The sequence below is a fragment of the Larus michahellis genome, chromosome 21 (assembly GCF_964199755.1).
Source record: "Larus michahellis chromosome 21, bLarMic1.1, whole genome shotgun sequence".
NCBI classification, from domain to species: domain Eukaryota; kingdom Metazoa; phylum Chordata; class Aves; order Charadriiformes; family Laridae; genus Larus; species Larus michahellis.
The window spans coordinates 2,799,626-2,825,264 of NC_133916.1; the positions used below are offsets into that span (position 1 = coordinate 2,799,626).

Consider the following 25,639-nt stretch of genomic DNA (forward strand, 5'->3'; position numbering starts at 1 on the left):
CAGCCTTGTTTTTCCTCTTGGTTTTTTTTTGTTTTGTTTTGTTTTTTTGTTTTTTTTTTTTTTTAAATAATAAAGGCAGGGAGCAATTTGGGACTGTGCAGCTCGCGGAGGGGCTGGCGGCGCGCCGGCGCTCTCCAGGCTGGCGGGGAAAAATGGGGAAAGGAGGGGGGGGGATATAAAAGGTTTCATGCGGTGAGCCGGGCACTCAGGGAAGAGGCTGAAAGGGGGCGGTGAGTGCTTTGTATTTCATGCTTGAAGGCACCAAGGCTTTTACCAGCCTTCCCATCATGATTTAAGACCGGCTCGGCGGTTTCAGGAGGGGATGGGAGCCACGGCTGGCAGCTCGGCGGGACCCCCCCCGGGTTTGCCTGGGGTGAAGCCTGGTCCTGGCTTGGAGATGCCCCATATGGGCAAGTACGAACCGCGGGTGTTTGCGGGGCAGCTACGGAGTCAATGGGGGCATCTCTGGGGCACGAGCGTGGTTTAGACTCTGCCCTGGGATGTGCCTTATGGGAGCAGTGACGAGCCCCGGTCCCCGCTGTCTCCCCCCCCCGCCATCCCCCTCCTGCTCAGCACCTCATCTGCAGCACGAGGGGTCTCATCCATCCCTGCTCGCGGGGCTCATCCCTCCTCAGAGGGTTATTTACTGTCGGCGAGGGTGCTAATCCTACGGAGGAGGGTGCACATGGGTTGTGGGGTCCTCTCTCACCCCCGGGTCCTCCTGAGCTGGCACCCCAAGAGGCAAAGCCCCCCAAAGTGGGTTATTTCCTCCCCAGGAGACATGAGGGGGGGTTTGCAGCCGGCTGCTCCCTGGCACAGGGATCTGGGGGGGACCAGCCGCGTCCCCCAAACCCATTGCTCTGGAGCACGGGGTGCAGCCCACGTTTTGGGGAGCGCAGGGGGCTCGATCTCATGCTTCAGCCGCAGCAGCGATGTGTTTGGGACTGAGGTTTTCATCCCTCCCGCCGGCACCTCCGGCAGCGTGGGCTCCATCAGGTTGGTCCGTGCCCTGGGACCTGGCCCCTTGGTCCCCCCAAAGGCACCCCAGGGGCGAGAACGTCTCCTCCGGCCCCCCTGTCCCCCACTCTCCATCCCAGCCACCTCCACCCCAGCCGTGGGTCTCACATCCCAGCTGCTCTGGATCAGGCCCAGTCCCCCTCACCCCACCCGCCCGGGGCTATATAAACCCTGAGCAGCCCCAGCTGATTTTCCATCCCTGGGCTTTGCTTTTTTCTTTCTGATTCTGTCTTAAACCAGGCCCGTGGCTGCTCGTCTCCTGTGCTGAGGCTCTTCTGCCGCATCCCAGGCAAGATGCGGCTGGGAAAAGGGCTGGAAGGATCGGGGATGCTGCAGGGGAGGGTCGGATCGTGGCTCTTGGCCCGGCGAGGTGCGTGGCTGTGTGCTGTAAGGGGGGGGTGAGAGCGGAAAAGCTCCTGAAAAGGTTTGTCTGCAGTTCGTGGGGACGGGGGGGAACTGGAAAGGAGAAGTGAGGGGGTGTGAGCAACGGTCGTGCGGGACATGAGGTCTGCTGGGGCAAGGGAAGAGGGAAAGTGTGAGCCCCAGATCCGGGTTTGGGGGCGAGAGTGGCCAAGGATGGGGCTGGGGCAGGGATGCAGGCGGGAGTCTCAGCCCGAGGATGGGGCTGGAGCAGGGACGCGGGCGGGAGTCTCAGCCCGAGGATGGGGCTGGAGCAGGGACGCAGGCGGGAGTCTCAGGAGTCTCAGTCTAAGCGTGCGGGGGGAGCACCGAGGGAGCACCTCCGTTTGGGATGCACTGGGATGGGGAATGGGAAAAGCTCAGCATCACGGGGAAAATGGTCCCCCCGAGACACCCCCCTCCCCCCCCGCCCTGCCCCGAGCACTGCTGCTTCCTCCTGGCAGCCTGGGGGAGGGCACAGGGGGGCTTCAGTCCCGTCCCCCCCCCCCCAGCTTTGGGGCTGTGCCTGGGGTGACATCGGCAGAGGAAGGAGCCCCATTTGCTGCAGCCGCGCCAAGGGCTTTATTGCAGAAAACCCCAGGGAATTAAACATCGTGTTGCTCCCGGCCAGCAGCCCCGGGGGCTCCCTCCACCCCAGACCCCCCGGGTGGCCGGGCAGGGTGGGGACGCAGGGACCCCTCGCCGGGCAGAGCCGATAACCCCCCAGGGCTGCCCTTCCCCAGGGGAGGCAGCCGCAGATAAAAGCCCTGTGGGCAGAGCGGGGCTCGGCTCCAGGCCTGGCCTGGGCTGATACCAGCCCCAAAGGGCAACCTCTCCCTCGGGCTCGGCTCAGCCCAGCGGACCGGACGCCTCCCCCCCACTTCACCCCAAATTCCACCCCTGCTTTGGATAAGCAGCTTGCATCGCTCTGATTGAGCCCGGTGATACCCAGGCGTGCCCTTCCCCTGCTCTTAGTCAGGTTCGACCACGCTTTTTTGGGGGGGTGGAATCTTCCTTATTATAAAAGGGAGAGACCTGCGGCGATGCCCGGATCCGCTGGCAAACCCCTGCGAAAGCCTCCGGCATCGCAGGTCAGGAGGAGCTGGAGCGGGGCTGGGGTGTGTGTGTGTGGGGGGGGAAGCAGCTGCTTTGGGGATTATTAATGAGCAGCGAGTGATGGGAAAGGCGAGGATCAATTGAAACAAAGGAGTGCAATGGTAAAAAGAACCGTTTGCGGAGTAATGGGAGTCCATTTCTCCAGCCGACTGTCGGAAACGCATCCTGTTAAACATCCATCAATTATCCCAGCTTGCAAATGCATTAAGGTAATGAGGAATTATCCATCAAATACACTTAAAGCCAGTACCCCCCCACACCCCCGCCAGCCGCCCTGCAAAAGAGCCACTTCAGGAACGGAAAATGGCCTGAAGGTGGATGGAAAGGTGGGGGGTGGGGGGGCAGCGAGGAGGCGTGGGGCTGTGTCCCCCGGAGCCCGGTCCAGCTGAGAGGATGCTTTCCCAGCTCCTGGGCTTGGTTCCCTGCTTCAGTACCCGTGTTTCCTTCAGAGAGCTGCAGTGACACCGACCGGTGTCCCCCGTGGGCAGCCCAGGTACGTGCTCCCTGCCTCAGTTTCCCCATCCCTCCTGCGGCGCTGCCTGGGGCCACCCATGGGTGCTGCTCGTGTCTGCGCCGTGTCCCCCGTCGCCTCCGTCACTTCTTTTCCCAGGAACAGAAGTAGCGGTGAGTGCGGTGTGCGGTCTGGTAGCTAAATTCCCCAAAACCCGCCATCTGCCACTGCCTCCCCCTGCATTGCCCACACCCAGGACACCCCCGAGCTGGGGGGGGGGAGGGGTGGGGGAAAGGGCCTTGCAGCTCCTTGGGATGCCGATCCCTGGGCTGGATGTGCTGAGAAAAAATATAAAAGCATCTGGCAGGGAGGATCCTGCTCTGCCGTCAGCCGGGAAGGGGGTCCCGGAGCCTCCATCGCCCCGATGGGGTCTGGGGGGCTGCGGGTCCGGTCCCTGTGTGGGGAGGGATGAGCCTGTCCCCACCGGAGCGGGTTGGAAACTTCTGGAGCCGTGGGATCTGAGCAAACAGGAAAATGAGGGATGTGTCCCAGCACAGAAGGCTGGAGGGGCTGGGGTTGGTGGTCCCGGGTAATTAAACCCCTTTGGTGCTGGATTCGGGGCCAGTCCGGGAGTTTTCCGCCCTGGGTGATGCAACCTTGCGGCGAGCCCTCGGCCCAGGTTTCGGTGCCGTGGTGTGAGGGGACACGTCCTCCTCCTCCTCCTCCCCAGGGACAGGGCTGGGTTTATCAGGGCGTTCCCCCGGCAGCAGGATTTGGGGAGCCGGGGCTGCTCTGCGGTGCTTTGCTGTGGATTCTCTGATGTCTGCTGCTGTGGTTGTGGGAGGCTCCTGCCTCTGCCTTCAGGTGGGGAGAGGATTGAAGAGCACAAGTCGGCGTTCCTCAGTCCGTACACCCGCCCGCTTCCCCTCGGCTCTGCAGGGACTGCTCGGTTTGGGGTTGGAGGTGGCCAGCAGGTTCGGAAGTCCTTGGGATGAGGCAAATGGGCAACCAGCCCGCGTTTCCGTAAGGAACAGTGAGAAAAACCAGCTCCTGGGCTTGTCTTTCCCAGGCCTGATATCTCCAACTCCCAAACCCCTCTGGAAGCCCCATCCGGGCTCAGCAGAACCAGCCTGGGCTGGGGACCAGAGCATCCCTCCATCTGTGGCCCCGTGGCAAGATGGGAGAGCGCTCAGTCTGATGACAGTAACTGCCATTAGGTGTCACAAGAGCATCAGGTCTTTGCTCTTCCTGGGAAGATGAGCAGTGGCTGGAGGGACGGGAGGAATGGGATGATGAAGCAGCCTCTGAGGTGGCACCTTGGAGCCGGAGATGCCCCAGGCAGGGGAGATGAGCTCTGGCTGCTGGGAGGGGACTGTGTGTCCTTCGTGATGCCACTGTCATCCCTGGAGGTCACCATCCTTTGGCCCCCAGCTGTCCCCTTCCCTGTTGCCTCCTGGGTCTCCTGCCCTGGCGCTGGGGACAGGCAGGAGGTGGCAACAGGTTCCTGCACTCCCGCGCTTGGCCCTGCAATAACCCGCTGTGTTTTATTGCACGAAAGCAAAAGCAGCGGCTGCTCTCGAGGAAGCGACTGGTGCCTCAGCTCCTCCCTGCAGCCGTTCCCACCTGCAGCCAGTGGCCTCCCCGTATCCTCCCAGCGCCCAGCAGGAGCCCAGGGCTGAGATATCTGCAAAAACAGCCTATTCCTCCCCATTCAGGACGTATCCAGCCATGGAGGCTGCGAGGGCACAGCCGGGCGGGCTCCAGACGCTCACCTGGGAGGGATGCTCGGGGGTTTGTCCCCTCCTGGGATTTCCCACTCCCGGCAGGGTCCTGGCCCCGTGCCACCTCCCAGCCCCCTGTGCCGGGGGCAGCTGCCATGCTCAGATAATCTTCCAGGAATTGGCAATTCTTCCCCCCGCCACCCCCACCCCCAAACGCCATTTCCCTCTTTAATTTTGCAGCATCTGAAACAAAGCAGCATCCGGGGCTCAGTACCTTGATAAGGAGCCACCGGGAAAAACCTTTCTCTCCTCTCCAACCCCAGGCAGGAGGCTGCAGCGAGCTGATAACGCCGAAAACACCGGCTTCCCCGGGGGAAGGACCAGAGCGGGAGCCGCCTCGGGGAGCATCGCTCCCCCTTCCCTCCCTCCGGCTGGTGGGGACGGAGGTGGCCGAGTGGGAGAGCCCCGAGCGCTGGGCTGGGATGGTTTCCCGGCCCCGGGTGACCTCCCGGCATCACGTCATCTCTCCCCGCTCGGAGAGACTGAGTTCATGTCTGGCCTCCCTGGAGCTGGGGACTGACGCCGGGGTGATGGCCACCTCCGCAGCCCCAGCGTCTTGGCTGGGGGCGCAGCCTGGCAGGGCTCTGGGCACCTCGGTGGGGTGTAACGGAGGTGTCCCGGGGTACCGCGCACCCCAAAACCCAGGGTGTGGGACTCGCAGCCTCGAGTCGCCGTCCCCTGGCTCGCTGTGTGAGGGGCCGGCGGCGTGGGGATGCTTTTCCCGTGACTCACAGCATTCCTCGCAGGTCAGCGGCGGCCGGAGGACACCCCAACAGCTCTCGCCGGCCCTGCCCTCTGCCTGAACTCCGCCGGCAAAGCAAATTTGCCCCCCCGTCGGAGACCGGGGGTCCTCGGCCCCACAGCTGCACTGGGCAGGGGGGAGGGAGCGGGGTCCCCCCAGGGTGGCCCTGGGCGAGGATGGGGAGGGGTGATGGAGAGCCCATGGGGGTATTCATGCCGGCAAACCATCCTCTCTGCAACGTGCGGGTTTCTTCCACTTCCACCACCGGTTCTGCAGAACCCCGAAGAGGAAGGGGGTCCCCCATGCAGCCCCGGGTGTTCCCCGAGCCCTGCCTGGCCCTGTGCCTCAGTTTCCCTGTGCCAGGGTGAGGGGAAGCGGTGCCAACCCCTCTGACGCCATGCAGGGAGGTGAGAGGGTTCCCATTGCTTCTCCCCACCCCAGCTCTTTTTGGGCACATCCCATCCCGTTTGCTGCTCGGATTTCCGCCCCCCACCGGAAATATTTCCCTGTATCTTTTCAACTTGAGCCCTTTGAATCCACTCCCGGGGACCCTCGGGGTGCTTCCCCTGGCACAACCCGCATCTCGCTGCATCCCGCCGCCCCCAGCCATCCTGTCTCTGCCTTCCAGGTTATGTGTCACGAGTGTGTCAGTTCTCTTCACTGCCGTAGCATCCCTTTTCTGACCGGGACCGGGGCAGGACGAGTGCCCAGGAGCAGGGACGGTGGCAGCGAAGTGGCCCCGCAGCACGTGAGCACCCATCGTGGCCGTGGCCCCGCCGGCTGCCCTGGCGCTCAGCACGCAGGAATGCCGTGAGTTTGCAAAGTGGTTTCAGCGAGACATTATCTAATGGAGGAGGAGGAGGAGGGCGGATTAAGCCAAACCCACAGCACCGGCTTTCAATTAAACCAGGCGAATTTACGGCTTCTGACAGAGTAAACACACTCTCCGAGCGGCCGATGGGGTCCCGACCCAGCATTTCCCCTTCGTGCCCTGGCAGGCGAAGGGAGCAGCATCCCGCGGGATGCGAGAAACCCTCCGGGCTTTGCATTATTTACCACCGCGCAAAGTGCAGGGAAATGCGGGTGATGCCACAGCGGGCACCGCACGCCAGAGCTGTCCCACCCCGGGGACCCGGGCTGTGTGGACAGGGAAGGGATGGGAGAAGAGATGGAGCCCTGGGAGAGGAAAAGCCCCAGCGGCACCCACTGGGTGGGAGAGATGCAGAGAGCCCCGGGGCTTTGGGTAATGCAGCAGCACCCTGGGATGGAGGGTGCTGTGACCCGATGGATGGGTGATGCTTGGTGCAGGCAGCCCAGGTGCCAGGCTCAGCCCCGTGGCAGCTCCCTTCCACGTCCCTGCTTCGCTCCTGCACAACCCAGTGCCTCAGTTTCCCCCTCGGAGCAGGGAAGGGTGCAGGCTTCCCGGGGGTGGCAGGGGAAGGGCGAGCCGGATGAGCCAAGAGAGGATCTCGCAACCGATGCTGGGAGCATCCTGCTGGCACTGCAGAGCGGGGCTGGGTGCGAGGTGCACCCACATGTGTGCCAGGGCACGCCGGGCATCGCCGCCAGCAGCCCAGCCCTGCCCGGCCGCCTCCTCCGCCCGAGGAGGGGGAGATGGCAGCATCCCCGCTGCCCTCGCTCCGCAAAGGGGTCCGGTGGGACCAGGATGGCGCATCCCCCCACCCCGACCCCCAGCACTGCCAGGCACCCGAGGCTCCCTGAGCCCTTTTGGCCACGGAGGAGGAGCCCTGGGCATCAGGCTGATCCCTGGCTATGGGAGATGAGGCCGCGGTACCCAGGCTGGTGGCACGAAGGGCAGCGCAGCCTCCAAGTCCCACAGCAGCATCCACACCCCCGATGCAGGCACCTGGCCAGGAGGGTGACGGAGGAGCCCAGCAAGACTCCTGGGGTGACGTCCCGGCACCGCTGCTGACGTCTGATGCTGGGAAAAGCCCTCCCTAGAGCAAATAAGCGGCCGGGCTGTGCAAACCCGGCTCGGCGGGTGTCTCCGGGCAGGTATCTGGGTTCCATCTGGCCGCTGTTTACCTGCCCGCTGGAATCCGCCCTGCAAACTTCCTCCTCGCACAGCCCAGATAAGGCGAAGGAGCCACGCTCGGCCTTGCGGGGAGGACCCTGGCACCCTGGCCTCACCGCTGACCCCGGGATGGGTGTCCTGGGGAGATGGCGATCCCCTGGGGATGCCCTGGTCCCTGCACAGGGCAGTGCTGCCGGCAACAGAGAGGATCCCAACAGGGTTTCAGGAGATTTGAGTACCCCAGACAGGTCCCCGAACCCTGTTAACACCAGTGCAGCACTGAGCATCCCAGGAGCTGCAAACCGGTGTCCAGGGAGCGGACAGGGCGGCTGGGTCCCCTTCCAGGAGTGTTCGGGCAGGTCGTGGCATCCCCATCGCTGCCTCAGTTTCCCCTTTGGCCGAGTTCACCTGCCCCGCACGTCCCTCCCTGACCCGCGGCGGTGGCTTCTGCGGCGTGCAGGGACCTGCCACCACGCAGGGAGGGGACCGCGGCGGGTCCGCGCCCGGCCATTACGCTGCCTGACTCAGGCAGGACCCTGCCTGCCTGTCCCGCTGCCGGCGCCTTCAAAGGCAGATGGGATTGTTCAGCCCCTCCGTGCAAACAGCAGCCACCCACTGCTCTGCCCAGGGCGTGCGGGGACCAAGAAGTCCCCGACCCACTCATGTCCCACCCCACACCTTGCATTGAGGTCCTACATCCACCCCAGGGGACAGGGAGACCAGCAGGTGCCTGGCCGCAAGCGCAGCCCCACGGTTGAGCCCCTGGGACCCACCAGCTCTTTCTTGGGTGCTGCCAAGGAGACGAAGGTCCCCCAGCTTCTCCCCGCTCCCAGTTTTGCAAAGGGGAGTTTCCAGCACAGCCCTCGCGATGCAGGTGGCTGGATGGAGAGGGAGTGAGGCTGAGACCCAACGCATTTCATTACACCTTGCAGCGAAACGCATCCACGCTCTGGCACTTCTTGCAGGCCCCCGAGGTTTGCAGCGCTTGGGGCTGTATTTCCACCTCTACGAAGGGGGGAAACTGAGGCAGGGCAAGCAGGTGCCGCCGGGGCGATGCAAACCGGGTGGGAAGGAGCGCGGCAGAGTGGGGAGTGAACCCAGCCCCGGCCCCACACTTGCCGGAGCATGTTGTGAAAGCAGCCGGTTATCAGAGCACCAGCGTCACGCTCGGAGCGAGCGGCTTCCAGGAAAGGAAGGAAGTTGTGGGGTCACCCAGCCCCGCTGCCGCCCTTTTCCAGCAAACAGCCCGGCCGTGCTGATAACGGGGCCGTGCCACCGGCTGCGCAGGAATTCGGGGCTGCCGGCCGCACGCGCTGCCTGAAACACAAGATTTCCCCCCATTTCCTCGCCCATAAAAGCCGGCTGCGATGCTGGGGCCGTGGTGCCCGGTGCCGATGCCGCCTGGCTCTTGTGCAGGGTGCGGAGTGGCATCACACACTGGCAATGCCCCAGTTCCACCCCAGTGCCTCTTACTGGTGGAAACTGGGAGTCACTGGGCTGGGTTTCGTTCCTGGGAGGTGTGGGAAGGTGCTCAGGGATGTGTTTCCCACTGGGCTGTCCTGGCACAAGGTGGGGAATCCTGGTGCAAGGTTGAACCGGGACACAGAGGGTGCCGTGGGGAGCTGCTGCTCCCACACAGCCTGGCTCCTCTCCCACCGCTTCCCATGGGACACAGTCCCGGAGGCCAGCAAACCAGCAGGGCATGAGGCAGTGCCACCAAACTCACAGGGCCCTGGAGAAGCATCAGGGCAGGATCCGACCCCCTGCCGCCATCCTGCCATGCCAAGTGCCCCAGGAGGGAGCAGGGACCAGAGCCTGGAGCCCGCTCCACCCCGATACTGAGAATAATTACATGATTATGCGATTTGGAAGTAAAGAGCAGGTTAATCTCTGATCTCGTTAGTCCGTGTTTTACCATCTGCTTTGTGCAGGCAGGAGAAGCCCTCACCCCGTGGCGCAGCCGGGGAGAAGCGATGGAAACCCCCGGGGAGAGCCGGAGTCCCTCCAGAGTCCCACGGCACAGCAGGACCAGGGGCCATCGAGTGCTTTAGGAAAGGGGTGCAACGGGACACGGGCACAGCAGAACAAGCGGATGCCACCCAAGGCACCAGCTGTCACCCACGGCCGCCAGCCCCAGCCCCAATTCCTGGAAGCCAGGTGGGATCCGGCTCAGCGTGGGGCAGGGACTCCTCCTTTGACCAACAAGGGCCATGACGGCAGCAACAGCCCCGCGCTCCCCCGGGGCTGCCGGGAGGGAGATGCTGGATGCTGGAGTTCAAGCCACGGGGAGAGGTTTGTTATAGTCCAAGTGGGATAAAGAGATGGAGGGATCAGACCAGGGACATGCAGGGGGTCTGCAGCAGAGGAGGGGATGGTCCTACAGCTCCTGGACTCCTCGGGGGCTTCCCCCATCTCCTCCACTCAGGGATTTTTTTTGGGAAGCAGGCAGGGAGGGCGAGAGCTGCCTTTTATTATGCTCTTCCCAAGAGACTCGCGCCAGCCCCAGCAGCCCTGGCCCAGCCTTTGCACCGAATCTCCACACCCAGCGAGGGCAGAGCCCGCTCTGCAGGCTGCCCTCCTGGGGACGGGGCTGGATTTCCACCAGGATTTCTCCTGGCTGAGTGCAACACCTGGCCTGGCTCCCTCCGGCACCCAGAGCCCCCCGGGGCTATGCTGGGGCAGCAACTGGTACCCAGGGACCCCCATGTCCCCGGTGGGGCTGAGCCACCAGCACCGAGAGCTGGCGCCTGCGTGTTGTGGGCATCACCGGGGACGGTGCCCCTTCATCCCCAGCGCCCTGGGGTCTGTGGGGGGGTGGTCCCAGCATCCCGCTGAGCTGCGCAAAGGGATGAAGGTCAAACCTAATTGCCCATCGCCTATCCCGGGGGTCACCGCTCTGACCCCTCCATCCCATCTCCGCACCGTTCGCCCCACGTGGCGATTCAGCATCCTCCGGCTCGGAAACAGCGTCCGGCCTCCCCAGAGCCCCCCGGGAGCCTCCCCTTTTCCAGCCGCAGACAAAACCCTCTCCCGCTCGCCCCACACGCTCCTCAGCCGCGTGTCGGCTCAAGGCCCGGGGAAAAGATGAAAGGGATTTCCCGGCTGACCTCCTCACCCCGCACTATTTGCACCTCCTTTCTCGCACGCAGACAGGCATTTTTCCCATGCTCAGGGGGTCAGAGCCCTCCCTGCACTCCGGCCAGAGCAATGCCAGGAATGTACCTGGGAATAGGCAGGACTTCGCAGGGCGGAGGGAGAAGAAGAGAGCCGGGCACCCTCCAGTCCCCCATTGGCCACCAAAATCATTTTTATAACCTTTACAAGGTGCTTTTCTCATGCAAACACTCTGCAGAAAGAAATTCTTCCTGCCAGTGCAGGCTGGAGGTGCCCGGACACCCTGAGCCTTGGATGTAGCTGGATTTTGTGTCCTTTCCCTGAGGTGATGCCACCCAGGCATCATGGGTGCTGGTCACCGGGCAGATCCTGAGCCCCCAGACACAGTCAGGGTCTCACCTGGGTGCAAGGTCCCCCCCAGCACAGCCATCGGTGCAGGTGCACCCACTCAGCCTCCTCTAAACAGCATTTGGGCTGATCCCATCCACATCTTCCCTGGCTTGCAAGCCATTTTTTTGCCCTTTCATCCCCTTTTTTGGGGGGGAATAAGCCCATCTCCCCACTCCATCCCCACAGGGGCTCCCTGGCCCCCCCCGTGCCTCAGTTTCCCTGGGCTAAATAAGGGAGAACAGCCCGTCCCTAGCACACACCTCTGGAAGTGAAGCCCGGTTGCCATCCCAGGGCAGGCAGTGGGGTCGGATCCTGGAGCATCCCTTGGTCCAGCCTGGGGGCTGCACTTCCACCCTGCGACAGTCCTTTCCCAGCTGTCAGATCAGAGATGGAGGATAATAGGGAATAACACAGGAGAAATGCGTTCCCCTCCCCTCCTCCCCACCTTGACCTTGCGTCACCCAAAACAGCCATAGAGGGGAAGTGAAAATGAAGCAACCAGGGACAAAACCTGCGCCCCAGCTCGGGAAGTGCCAGGTGATGCCCAGGTCCGGGGGCTGCTCCCATCACCCGTCAGGGTCCAAACCCCGCACCCAGCCCCAGAACCCAGCCCGTGCCCCCCGCACAAAGCCCGGTGCCTCTGGCCGTCCCCTCTCCCTGCCCCTTTCCTGGGGCACCCAGTGGGTGGCACAAGCCCCCTCGGAGAAGCGGATTTTCCTGCCCGTGCACGGGGACAATCCAGGCGCCTGCAACTGAGGGGGACGGGAGGGATGGGAAACCTCCTGGGGCCGCGGGAGGACACGGAGGGGAAGCCAGACCGGGCACCCCAGGACACGCCACACGTGCGCGGGGCACCGGCTGCCGGGACCTGGCTGCGGAGGGGCGCTCGGGGAGGAACCCACACAGCGGCCGGGGGCCATCACCCCCCTGGGCCCACTGGGGACGGGGTGCGGGCGATGCACGGCCCGGGGTCCCCACCGTCACCCCGATACATCCCTCTTTCCCCTCTTGCTCTGCGAGAGGGTTTGCTTGTAAACAGCAGCCCCTGGGTAACACTTTTAATCCCTTCGCCTCTTGGCTATTATTCATCCCCGGCTAACCTTAAAGCCTCCCCCTTTTTCTCTGCGAGGCACCCCCAGAGCAGAGGAAATTCCTCAGCCCTGACGTGATGTGAAACACGAGCGGCTCGGCCCCAGCCGCCCCCTTCCCTGCCCCAACCTCGCCGGGCCATTTCCCAACCCAGGTTTCCCTGTAGCATCCCACTCCCCGCCCCCCGCCCCCCCTCCCCTTCTTTTTTTTTTTTTTTTTTTTTTTTCTTTTCCCCCCCAACCACCCTTTTCTGCTTTAGACATTGTAACCCGAGAGGCTGGAAATGCAGCTCCTTTCATCTTCCATTTCCCACATCCTGAGAGTCTGGGGAGAAGGAGCCCACCCAGATGAAGGAATCCCAAATATGTGGCTCCCTCCACCTCCCCGATCCCCTCCGCCGCCCCCCCGTGCGGCTCCATTCACAAAGCAGATTAGCCATGCTGCCGCCTCCGCGCACACCTCGCCCCAAAAGCCCGCGCTCAAAGCCAACATACAAAAAAAAAAAATCATATAAATTAAGAAGAAATCCCCACGTCTTCTCCTCCCGGGTTGCAGGATGGGTCCCTGCGTCTCCTGGCCCTATCACCTTGCTAAGCCGGAGGAGATCGGCACCCGAAGGCCCAGGACTGGGTGCTGGTTTAGAGGGGTTTTGGGGTGCTCCAGCACACCAGTGAGGACCATTCTCCTCCCAGTCCTCGGATGACGCCAGCCCAGGATGGGACATGCGGTTCCCAAGCTGTCACCGCTGTGTTGGGGTCTCAGCTGGGTCTGGGGGGAGTCCCCAGGCACCCAGAGGACGGTGAGAGGGGGGAAGCAGCACCCGGTGGCTGCGCTGGCTCCTGGCATCCATGATCCCAACCCATGTCTGGGGGGAGCCCAGGCTGGGGATCCCAGAGGCTGCGCCTCTGCAGCACCCCCCCAGGAGCCTCTGTGCACCCCGGGATCGGCCGCATCCTGCAGGGCGATGCCCACCAGCTACCCCGCGATGCTGCCGGGGAGGGCACACACACTTCCAAAGTCACCAGTGAGACACCAGGCCACCTTTTCGCTGCCGTAGAGGTGACTTCAAGCGGGTGGCGGCGCTTTGGGGGGTGTCCCAACCGCAGGACCCATTGCCTGGCCGAGGGCAGGGCCCGCTCCCTCGCCAGGGATTGCTGACTGCGCGTAGGTGGGAGCATCTTTGCTGGCCCCACTGAGGAAGGTGACACGCTTTCCCCGAGGACCGGCAGGTCCTTGCCACCGCTTCGCCCCACGCCCTGGGCCAGCCGGTTCTGCGGGCAACCGAGCCCAAGCGCAGGGTGCCACGGGCAGACGCAGCCAAGGTCACGCAATGACTCAAAAAGGCTCACGGTAGGAAAACCACAGCCTTTCTGTGTCACGGCTTTAATCGCCCCGCAATCCTCCCCTCCCTCCTCCAGGGATGCTGTCCCCTCCGGAGGGGGATGCTCCTGGGGCTGCTGTGGGGTTGTGCTCCTGGCTTGGCATTGACCTTGCTATTTTGTCTGCAAGACACCGGTGGAAACCTCAGTTTTAACCCTCCACAGGCTGCAAATCTGCTCCACCTCCACCCTGGGCAAAAAAATCACCCTTCTCTCCCCACCCCCCGGGTATTGCCCTGGCCCTCCCCATTTTCACCTATTTGCTAATTGTGCTGGCGGGGAAGGCGAGGGGGAGGAAATACAAAAAGTAAACTGCGAAAGCAACACTGCAGCTCCAAGGGCCCAGCACAGCAATCAAGCGATAAAGCAGTAATTAAGCCTGATTATCATGCAAGGCAGCCCCGGTTAGACTGGAATGCCGCTGAAGAGCCCGAAAGCTGCCGGGGGATTGTTTGCAGGGCTGAGAACTGATCTTTTGATGTCTGCTGGGAGCTCCTCTCCCGCAGACCTGCCACCAGCGCCATGTGCCACCCTGGGGACCTTCTTCTCCCCAGGCAGGGTCCTGCTTGGGTTTTTCCTCCTCGGCAAGCCCTGCGCCGTCTCCTCTGAGCTGCAAACTGCTCCCCGGGGGCTCACGTCAAGCGTTGGGGTGGGAAGAGGCAGCCTGGGTCAAGGATGCTGCTGCCTGGTGGGGGAAGGACTGGGATGCTGCTTGGACATCCCTGTGTCCATGTAAACGCGACCTATGCGAAAAGACGTGGGCTGCTCTCCTGCAGCCATCGTCCACGGCGGCTTTCATCCCGGAGGAAGAGGGTTGGGAAAAGAGGCGATTCCTCGGGATGAGGGCAAAGCGGGTGGCAAACAGGATGAGGTTTTTTTCATCTCAGCTTGAATGTCTGAGACATCCCCATGGCCTTGCCCGGGGCTGGCAGGGGGAAAGGTGAGCATGTGGGATGGGCTTGGGGGGGGAAAGGTGGCTCCCAGCACTGGTTGGGGGTCATTTGGGGAAGGGGGATGTGTTTGGGTAGGTTATTCTGGCTACAGCTGGGAAACAGGGACACATCCCTGCTCTGCATGGCCAGGGCGTGGAGAAACGTCCTCCCATCACCTCCAAGACTGGGAGAGGGTTCCCCAACCCAGAGAGGATGCAACCCCTGGGTGCCAGCAGGAAGAGGCGGCCGCTGACTCAGTCCCCCGGGGAAATTAGCAGTTGGGCAGGTTTACGCACAAGGATGATTTGGCCTCAGATCATCCCGGTTGCAAGACACGCTGCTGCTCCCTTCGACGCTAATTAGCAGGTTTGGGCAGAACGAGGAAGAAGCTGCACCTCCCCGAGAGCTCGGGAGAAGGCGGCCCCTAGGAAAGCCCTGCCGCTAAAGAGCCTGGAGCTCCAGGGCAGCCCCTTCGGCACCTTCCACCATCCCCGGCGAAGGATTTGAGAAAGTGTTTGGGGCCAGATGCTGATTCTCCTCGTCCCACGGCTCAGCACCCGCTGGCAGAACCAGTTGTCCCAAATACACTCAGGCAGCCGATGGGAATAAGGCAGGAGAAAGGCGCTGCCCACCCCTCAGCTTGCGTCACCCCAAATAATAACAATAATATAATTAAAATAAAAGAAAAAAAAAGGGATGAAGGCTGCTGCGTCAGATTTTCCACACTTTTCCCCAAACAAAGGTGTCACCTTCTGGGTAAAAAACAATGTAGGTTTTTCAGATTGGGGTTTTTTACTGTCAGCCCCTGAAAGAGGACGTGCCGCTTTCTCGGTAAATCTAAAAGAGGCAACAGCGGTGGCAAGCACTTCCCAGCTGAGCCGCAGCCCCGTAGCCGGCTTTGGCGTTGGCATTTTGGTTGGGTTTTCGTATTTAAAAAAAAAAAAAGAAATACTGAAGGAGTCGGGAGCTCACCAGCATTTCCAGTAAACCCCATTCGATTTCAAGCAATTCATCCCACAAGTATGTATGGGATGCTGGGAACTCCTCGGTCTCGCCGGGGCGCGGGAGCCCAGATGGGCTTCGTCTGGAATAATTCAGCTCCCGGTGGCTGGAGCTCTTTGCTCTAAATGCTAATAGAGTGAGTAATCAGAGACCTCCATCCAGTAAATTATTTATCTTATCTCTGGAACTCGGGAAAGCATCTCAGCCAGTGACTTTTGCGGAAAAGGAATTTTTTTTTTTTTTTTTAAAAAGGGGGTTGTTAGTCAAGAGTCCCCAGCTGGAATCGCCACTTTTACTAGAAAAGGGAAAAGTTCAGACCCGGGTTTGCCCGCGATGAAGTAACGGCAGCGTGGGACGAGCCGGCGGGATGGGCGGCGGGAGATGCCAAGCACCACCGGGAAGCTGTGAGATGGCAGGAAAAAAATGAATAAAGGGAAGGATAAGCTAAAAAAGAAATTGGCATTTTCACGTGGATGTGGGGAGGAAGAGCAGCTCCCTGACCCCCGACCCCTCATGTCGCGGCAACCGGGGGGACGCGGGGGCGCTCCCGTTGGGAATGGGGACGGCAGCAGCGTCTTTTATTAGCCACGATGGTCCTTTACTCGCCCCGCTCACCCTTTACTCGCCCCCCATGCCCCGCCGAGCGAGAACCCCGCCCCTCCCGCACTTCTTTGGCGCCTTTTCCTTCCCGCCACGGCGCGGCCGGCCACGCCCTCCCCTCCCCGCGTCTCGCTCCCTATTGGCTGAGGCGCCGCTGGGCGGGCCGGCTCGGCTGGGCCCGGCGCCGAGGCCCCGCCCCCGGGCTGTCCCCGCCCCGCCCCCGCCCCCGCCCCTCCCGGGGCCGGCTGGGGGCCGCCGCGCCACACGGGAGCCCGGCAGAGCGCGGAGCAGCCGCGCCGCCGCCGCTCCCTCCCCGCCCAGCCGCCCGCCGGCCTCCGCCTCCTCCGGGCTCCTCCGCTCGGGCAGCCCGACCGCCGGGAGCCGGTCCGGGCTCGGGAAGGTGGGCCGGGACCGGCCCCCGATATCGAGCGAGGGAGCCGGGATGCTGCTCTCGAAAATTAATTCGTTGGCCCATCTACGTACCGGGACCGGCGGGGAGCTACACAGCGCTAAACTACAACCCGGTAAGAGAACGGGACCGGTTTTGCCCGGCCCGGTTCGGTGCCGGGGGTGGACGGTGGGGCCCCGGGCGGAACGCTGACGGCCGGTGTCGCCCGCAGGGAAGGAGAAGGAGCCGCTGGAGAAGCTGTACCGGATGGGCCCGCTGCTGGGGAGCGGCGGCTTCGGCACGGTGTACTCGGGTATCCGCCTCTCCGACAGCAGCCCGGTGAGTGGCGGGGCCGGCGGCGGGGCGGAGGAGGAGGAGGAGGGGGATGGCGGGGCGGGCGGCGTGCTCAGCCCGCCGCTCCCCTTGGCTTGCAGGTGGCCGTCAAGTACGTGGCCCGGGAGCGCATCTCCGAGTGGGGCGAGCTGGTGAGTGAGCGGGGCCACCGGGAGAAACTGGGGCATCACGGGCCGGGCGTGGGGATAAGCCGAGACCGGGGAGGGTGGAAACGGGGGCACGCCTGGGGGAGCGGGCGTGGGGTCACCGCGGGACGCGGAGCATCCCGGGTGGGGGTTGCCCAGTACCGGTGGGGCCGAGCTGGGCGGCACTGGAGTGTCCCCTGAGCGGGGGGATGCCCAGGCATCGGTGGGACCGGGCAGGGGGGCACCGGAGCATCCCGGGAGGGGCGTGCCCAGTACGTGTGGGGCTGAACTGGGGGCACCGGAACATGCTCTGGTTGGGAGGATGACCGGGACCAGGCAGGGGGGCACCGGAGCATCCTGGGCGGGGGGATGCCCAAGTACCGGTGGGTCTGAGCTGGGGGGCACTGGCGCGTCCTCTGGGTGGGGGGATGCCCAGGCACCGGTGGGATGGGGCAGGGGACACCAGAGCATCCCCTGGGATGGGGTCTGCCCAGCCATCAGTGGGGCTGAGCTGGGGCGCATCGGAGCATCCCAGGCGGTGGGTACCAGACCCCCGGCGCAGCATCAGCCCTGCTGACGGCATCGTGGTCCCCCCCACAGCCCAGCGGCACCCGTGTGCCGATGGAGATCGTGCTGCTGAACAAGGTGGGCTCCGGCTTCCGCGGCGTCATCCACCTCCTCGACTGGTTTGAGCTGCCCGACAGCTTCGTGCTGGTGCTGGAGCGCCCGGAGCCGTCGCAGGATCTCTTCGACTTCATCACGGAGCGGGGGTCCCTGTCCGAGGAGCTGGCGCGGGGGCTTTTCCGCCAGGTGCTGGAGGCCGTGCGGCACTGCAACAACTGCGGCGTCCTGCACCGCGACATCAAGGACGAGAACATCGTCATCGACCTCTCCACCGGCGAGCTCAAGCTCATCGACTTTGGTTCCGGCACCTTCCTCAAGGACACGGTCTACACCGCCTTTGACGGTGAGCCCACGCCCGGGGGATGCTCCCGGTACGGGGCACCACACAGCCCGGTCTGGCCGGGCACCGGCGGTTCCTCCGTTTGCTGGCGGGGGGCTAGAATTAACGATTCAGCCGGCTGCCAAGTTGCTTTTTTGGCGTGGGGCGGATGTTGTGAAACAGGAGCCGGCTCCCGGCGGTGCCAACAGCCTCCGCCACCCACCCCGCCCCGGGCTGGGGCAGGGCGGGGGGGGGGAGCCAGCCCCACACAAACAAACACCCGTGGGGGGAGCACGGAGGGGTTGCCAAGCCCGTGCGCCGGCCGGTCGGGTTTGCAGGCGCCAAAGGGCTCGGGCTGCTCCGCTCCCCTTGTTTGCCTTGGCTTATTTGTGTTGTTATTTTTTTTTTTTTTTTTTTTTGGCCAAGGCGGAGGAGGGGAGGGAAAGGCGTGGTTTTCCCCACCCGTGGGGGTTTTATTTTTGCATGTAACGGTCGGGCCTTCCCCGGGCCCGTGCTGCCCTCTTCCGGCACCGGCGGCTTTTTTTTACAACCCAAAGTTTGTAAACAAGAGTCACGTGCTGGCAAAGGGGGTGGCGGGTCGCAGCGTGTGTGTGTGTGTGTCCCCCCCCGGTCACCGGTGCAGCCCCCGCATCCCCGGGGATGCTCGGGCGAGGATGTGGGAGTGGGCAGCATCCACCTGACGAGCTGCGGCTGTATCCTTGCAGGAACACGGGTGTACAGCCCACCGGAGTGGGTCCGCTACCATCGCTACCATGGACGTCCGGCGACCATCTGGTCCCTGGGCGTGCTGCTCTACAACATGGTCTGCGGGGATGTCCCCTTTGAACAGGATGAGGACATCATCCGGGGTCAGGTCTTCTTCCGACGGCGGGTTTCTCGAGGTGGGTACCTGGTGTCGTGGCAGGGGCTGGATAATGGGTGTTGGGAGGTGGCACCGGGCACACAAGCGTCCCGCTCCTAGGGCTGTGGAGGAGGTTATCTCCCATGGTGAGCTGGAGGAGGTGGAACACGAGGGGCTTGATCTCCTATGGTTAGCTGGAGAAGGTGGGACACAAGAGGCTTGGATTTCCCATGGTTAGCTGGAGGTGGGACAGAAAGGATTTGATCTCCCATGGTTAGCTGAAGAAGATGGGACTGGGACACAAGTGGAGTTGATGTCCCATGGTTAGCTGGAGGAGGTGGCACATGTTCTGCCACCCTGCTCTCCTCCGAACTGGATAATCAATTGGGAGGTTTGGGTGCAGCTCTGAGCACACCCAGCATGGCCTGGGCACTGTGGATGGTGGGACAAGGTGGGCTGGGGCCTTCTCTGGCTGACCAGTGGTTTCTCGTTTCTCTTCCCAGAGTGCCAGGATCTCATCGTGTGGTGTTTGTCCATGCGCCCCTCGGACAGGCCATCTTTGGAGGACGTTTTCAACCATCCTTGGCTGCAAGGCATTCACCTGCCCCAGGAGACGGCGGAGATCCACCTGCACAGTTTGATCCAAGAGCCTGACAAGTAAGAGCTCCACGCATCTCCTGCCCAGAAGAAGCAAAGAAAACCAGATGACTTCCTTGTGACCGTAGCACTGAGCAGGGCTCATCAGATGGGAACACGCACACCTTGTCCTGGAGCTCCGCTGGAGACCTGCTTTTCCAGGCACTGGTGGACACATCTTGTCCTGGAGCTCTGCTGGAGACCTGCTTTTCCAAGCACTGGTGGTCACCATCCAACCCAGCTGTCCTGGCTCCATGTGAATGACCCTGTCTTATTTGATGTTTTGCCAGTAAATTGTTTTTTCGGGGGTTGGTTCTGGTTTTGGAGGCTCCCAAGTGTCTTCCCAACCTGCTGAATTTGGGACTGCCAGAGGATCAGAGACCTTATTGCGAGAAAAGCTTCAACGGGGGGAAAACTGACTTGGGGGGATGGCAGGTACCGCGCCTGAATGGCCGTCTCTTCTCCGCTGTCACCGTGTTCGAGTGCCTTCAGTTGCGATCTGGGCTGTGCTGGAGGAAAGACTTGAATTTTCCTACACTGCTGCTTTTCCAAGACTCGCCTGGCTGTAGAGTTCCTTTTTCCCTTTTCAAAGAGAAAACGGGTCAGAAGATGCTTGGGAGCCAAGCGGGCGCTGCCTCGCCTCCCGTGCCTCCATCTCGCCTGGATTTTCTGGGCTTCTTTGCTTCCCTGTGCCCTCACAAATGCACAAACAATGCAAACCAACAGAGCTGTAAATGTGTACAAAGTTCTATAGGAGCAAAGCTTGAAGTACAGTTGTTCATAGGGATAACATTTTACCTTGTTTCTTTTTTTTTTTTTCCAGTTTTTCGTTTTTAATTTATTTTCATGAATTTGATGTTGTGTTTTGCTTTTTGTTTTTTGTTGTTTTTTTTTTTTTTTAAGGAAGAGTTCTAGCCGGTAGGGTAACTTATTTATTTATTTATAATTCACGTGGGTTTCCAGCCCGCGCCTTGCTTCTACAGCTGCTGATCCCCCGGTTTTCCATTCGGCTCTTCCCTCTGTGTCTGTCTTGTGTCCGTCCCCGGGCCCGTAGCGTTTCTGGTGGAGGTGCGGAGCGTTTGCCTGCTCCCCAGCTCCCCGTGTACATAGTTCTGGGTGCTGTTGTTTCCTTGCCACGTGCAGATCTCCGTTTGCAGATGAGTTTGGGTTTTTCCCCATGGGTGTCTTGGCTGGGGCTGGGGAGGGGGGAGCCGGCCCGGGCTGTCCGCGCTGTCGAGTCTTTCCGTGTAACCAAGTGTGTAGCCGGCGGGTTTTTTGTTAAAGAGTTCATATTGTACAGGGGAATTCAGAAATCTTATTTTTTTTATGCGGTTTTAAATAAAAACAAAAAAAACACTCGATGTGATGGACATATCCCTTTCTTGCGGGGCGGGATGAAGGATGCTGCGAGTGTGTCGGGAACCAGTGACAACACTGTGGCTACGATGGGGACCGCTGGTTTGTCTCCAGCTGAGACTAACTCCAAAGCTCCTACCCCAAGGTTTGCCGAGCGGCGTTAACCAGGACCAGCCAGCCGAAAACACCATGGGGAAGGCTGGATCCGACCCTCGGCGGGGTGTTTCCAGCACCGACTGCTCCTGCCAGGGCTCCTGGGAGAGATCAAAGGGGTGTGGAGCCCTTTGCCTTCCCGTTCATCCGCAGGCTGGTGCGGAGCATGTGCTGGGGACAGCGAGTAAACAAACATCAAAGGAGCCTTACGAAACGCCGGATGTTGTCAGCCAAATTCAATTTTGGTAAGGCAGATCCTGTTGCTCCGGCTCTGTTGGCGCCGAGCGGGTGTTGCATGCCGGGTGCCGGTGGGTGAAGAAAGCCGCCGGCGGGTTGTCCCCACCTCCAGCTCGGCTGTGGCCAACGCGGAGCCGGAGGAAGTCGATCTTCGGATTACCAGAAGTCGGTCGCTATCAGTCAGCAGCGGTAACGCTTCGCTCGAGCTTTTACCCTCCAAACTGTCAAACCCCATTTCCCAGCTCCGTGGCGCTTTGGCTTCAGGGGCATTGGTTGATTTTTTTTTTTAATTTATTTATTTTTTTAATTTTTGCTCATGTGTTTGGTTTGTTTTGTTTTAAATTAATTTCATGTGCAGAACTTTGAAGCTCTGTTCCTGTTTGACCTCATGGAGGACCTGCTGCTGCGTGCGCACAGAGCTGTGTCCCCGCTCAAAGGAAGGGGCACATTTCCCTTTCTGCAGGTTACTTTGCAAGTCCCCCAGCCAGATCTGACACGGAATCAGGGCTTTCCTTGGCTTGCCCCATGGTTTTCTTGCTTAAAAATCCCTTGCCCAAGGAGTCCCCCCTTTTCCCCAGCTCACCCCGGGCTTGCCAGCACCGCTCTCCGAGCCGTGGGGCTGCTGAGGGAACCGGGGGTCCTGGAGCCACGTCTCAGCTTCATGGGGTGACCTGGTGTGTTGTGTCACCGCTGTGCCTCTGCCTTCAGCAGAAAGCGTTAACTTGGTTAGTTTGTTTTGCTTTTTTCTTTATATATATTTTTTTTTTTTTCTTTTTTACTCAGCTGCATCTTTCATCTCCTCCTCAGGGCCGCCAGAAGCAGGAAGCGCAGCTCCAAACGCCTTCAAAGTTTAGGCCTATTTTGAGATGCGGTTTGTATTTAACCTCCTCTCTCGCTTTTCCCCCGGACCATCCGGGAAGCTGCTCTTACACGAAAGCAAACCACCGCACTGCCTAGTACCCCGCCAGGAGCCCGAGCCCCTCGCTTGGCCACTCTCACCCCCCGGCACCACCGAATCGCTATCGCGGCCGCCCCGGCTGCAGGCTGAGCTCAGCCCACCCTTCCAGTAAACGCTCACTAACTGCGGCGGCGTTTCTTAGAAAACTCGCCGCAGAAAGGCCGAGCAGGTCCGGCGCGGGGCTGGAGTGCTGATAGTCACTTTCTTTCCGCCTGTTCCTGATGATTTTTCTCCCTGCCAGGCTTGTGCTGCAGGAGGGGAACGGCGCCATCGCGTCCCCCAGCGAGATCTCGCTGCCTGGGTACTGTCTTGTCACGACAGGGTGCGTCCGAGGTTTGGGTGTTGGAAAAGGATGGGTGCACGTTTGATCCCCTGTGCACCAGCCTTCCTGGGCAGTAATACCTTCACGTGGCGTGGCCAAGAGACACCAGACTTGGGTCCCAGACTCTCTGCCACGGAGGAAGGACCACGGTAGATGTGATGAGCGATCTGAAGATGGGCAGCCACAACATCGGCTGCCCGGTGCTACCCTCCATGCTGCCCATCACCATGGCATCATGGCACGGGGACTGAAAGGAAAAGGCCTTTTCACCCCTCGTTTCTCCTTGATGGGGGAATGTTCGCTGCTGCCCTTCGGGGCCATCAGCTGTGATAAAAAGAGGATGAAGACCTAGGAGTTACCCAGAGGGAAGCAATTCAGAGCCAGCATCGCTCTCCCACCTGCCATTCACAGCTTTTTATTGCAGGGGAAGCACCCACAGTTCCGAAAGTGGGGAAAAAAATGATGGAGCGGCACCAGGATGAGATTTCAGGCCGTTGGAGCTCCTGCTCTGGGAGCACTGGAGTCCTGTGAGTGACTGAGGACTTGCAAAGGGCCAGCACTCGTCACACTTGTGGCTTCCTGTACACTCCATCCCCAGCTAAGGTGCTTGGTGATGCAGAAAGGACCAGCCAGGGGAGCCTGGAGCCACAGCAAAAGGGACATTTATATTTTCCACCTCCCTTTCAGGGAATGGGAGATGGGCGACAGCCAAACGCCTGCCACGGCTGGAAAAATGCAGATGAGCAGCGAGGAGAAAAGCCGCCGGGGGAGCGAGGGCCGGGCTCGCCGCAGGGACCTGAAGAGCTGAAGACTCGAAGGTGGCATCTCGCCCCGTGTCCCATCCCAAGGAAAACATCCAGCTGCCCCCGAGGCAGCGTCTGAAACCCTTTGGCCCTTCTCACCCAGTGAGTCACAGGAGCTATTTTAAACACCTGCCTTAGGAGGAGGTGAATTATCAGCAGACGAGGTGTCCCACAGCTCCAGCTCCCCCATAATAAAGCCTTGGGGAAGTCTGTCTCTGAGAGCTTTGCTGACAGCCTGTGTGGCAATAGCATTATCTCCACGGGGCATGTGGGGAAACTGAGGCACGGTGCCCCAATTCAATGGAGATCTTTAGTGGCGCAGCTTGGGCTCACCTGCCTTTCCCTGCCCTGTCCCTCTTCGGGCTGGGATCGGCCACCAAGGAGCTCCCAGCTTCAGACCCCCCATGTCCCCTGGGCAGGGGATTTTGTCCTCCAGCAGCTGAGACCAAAGCCCTGCACCCCTTTCAGCATGAACCTGAGGTGAAACGTGTCCCTTCTCAGGCCTCTTTGGGAAAAAAAAAAACCACCCATGCTGTGAAGGCGAGGGGAGGGGGGGGCAGGTGCTGGTTTCGGGCACCTGGAGCCCAGCTTGAGACCAGAGTCTGGTATTTCGGGGTTTACACCGACCTTCCCGAGAGCAGGATCTGCGCTAACACCACCTCCGTGACACATCGAAACTGCACCGCTCAGCCTGAGAGTCGGTGGGGGTTTTCATGAGGAAAAAACACTTTATTCGCCGTAAAAAAAAAATAAATAATAAAACAACCGCAAAAGCTTTCCGGTGTGTAAAGTTGAGTCGAATTTAGCAGCTTCAGCTAAAGGAACGTATTTTTGAAAGGGGTAATCAGAGTGTTTCTTTCATCCTTTTCCAAGCTTTTGGTCCCCTTCCTCCAGAGTAATATTTTTGTGTCCTTAATCACCGTGTTTTTATTACAGTTAGGAGGGGGGGGTAAGCGACCCAAAAAAATGAAACAGCGACTCCTGTTTCAAACTGAAGCAGCTGCTTCAGTTAACCCGAAATGACACCCAGGCGCACGCGTGTGAATTTGAAGCGCGGGTGGGTTGCAGGGACGGAGATCTCACCCCGCTGCCGAAGCTGTGAGAAAAACAGAAGCGGCAAAGTATCATTTCAGGTCAACCCCTGCCGAAATTCTTCATCTTTCCCCCCACTCCACCCTCCCACCCCCCCCAAAATGGGCAGGCAGGGCTGTGCCCCCTGGCACACACACGCGTGCGGGGCCTCGTAAGCCATCGGTACCGACCCCAACGGAAACCGCCCCCGCGCTGCCAACCGCGTGGCACGGATGTGCCATGGCAGCCGGATTTTCGGTGCCAGGCTACTACTCGTAGCAGATCGCTCACTGCAGCACCAACACAGGTGCATGGGTGCACGTAGATCCCCCCCCACCAAAGCACTTTGATTTGGCTCAGGGTGGCCCAGGGTGGCTCCTGCCGCCACCAGCTGAGACCTGACAGCAATCGAAGCACAGCCGTGGATGCCGAGGGCTTGGATTTCAGTCCTTTCCCCCACCTTCTGGGTGGGTTTTCTCTCCTTTCTGGGGAGAGGTACAGGGTGTGGGCAGAGCAGAGACAATGAGCCACCTTCCCTCGCCAGGGCGGAGGGATCACCCTCCTGTTTTTCTAGCTGGGTGTTTCCAAACAAAGTCTTTGATAAAGCCAATATAGATGAAGCACGAGAAGATGATGTGTGAATTGTTGTGGAAAAGCAGGAGGGAAAACTCCTCCAAGGAGGATCCATCCCTCAGGCTGAGAGGGAAAAGCAAAGTTAACCCACCCTGCCTGGACAGAGGGGCTGGCAGGCATCCGAGGAGGCTTTGCAGGGATGTGCGGATGTTGAAAATGACTCTAGGACAGACGGACAGACTCTCCGGCACGCTCAGCCTCCCACTGATGCCCCATGCGGGATGGTTTCTGTGTCCCAGAGTTTGCAGCCGTGCTATGGGATAAAGTGATTTGTGATAACCCTGTTTGTCGCCCCTTGTAGCCCACAGGTTTTTAACTCTGGGTGGAAGGAGCAGCATTTCCACCCTGGACGGACTAGCTCCATTCTTGAAACTTTTGCTAGTCCAGCACAGCAGCTCCTGACCAGGCGGGCAGTGACCTCCCTGCAGCTGGCTACCTCGAAAAGCTCTATTTTTGCCAGCTCTTTAGTTTCCCTTCTCCGCTTCAGCTTCGGGATGGGAAAAGGAACTGGCTCTTCTCCTTCGGCTTTCGTTCTCCTTCAGAATCGAAAGCTGCCGGAGATCCTGGGCTCGCTGCCATGGCCTTGGGCTCGCTCTGCCCCCCCGAAACATCTCCCTGGATCTCGAAAGCAGCCGATGGAGGGTCCCTTCCAACTGGAGATGTTCTATGATTCTATGAAAAAGCAATAGCAGGTGGGGTCAGGGTGAATCTCCCTGCGGTGAGGCGCCAGCGACGGGCCTGTGCCGCCCTC

General features: G+C 61.0%; 1 protein-coding gene across 1 annotated transcript; it reads left to right on the top strand.

Moving 5' to 3' along the window:
- Positions 1-16,315: 16,315 nt before the first annotated feature.
- On the top strand, positions 16,316-20,716 carry PIM1 (Pim-1 proto-oncogene, serine/threonine kinase). The gene is made up of 6 exons (XM_074564444.1): positions 16,316-16,571; positions 16,668-16,774; positions 16,870-16,920; positions 17,515-17,881; positions 18,583-18,759; positions 19,223-20,716. The coding sequence occupies exons 1-6, from the start codon at positions 16,490-16,492 to the stop codon at positions 19,378-19,380; spliced, it is 942 nt and encodes a 313-aa protein (XP_074420545.1). The 5' UTR covers positions 16,316-16,489; the 3' UTR covers positions 19,381-20,716.
- The last annotated feature ends 4,923 nt before the right edge of the window (positions 20,717-25,639 follow it).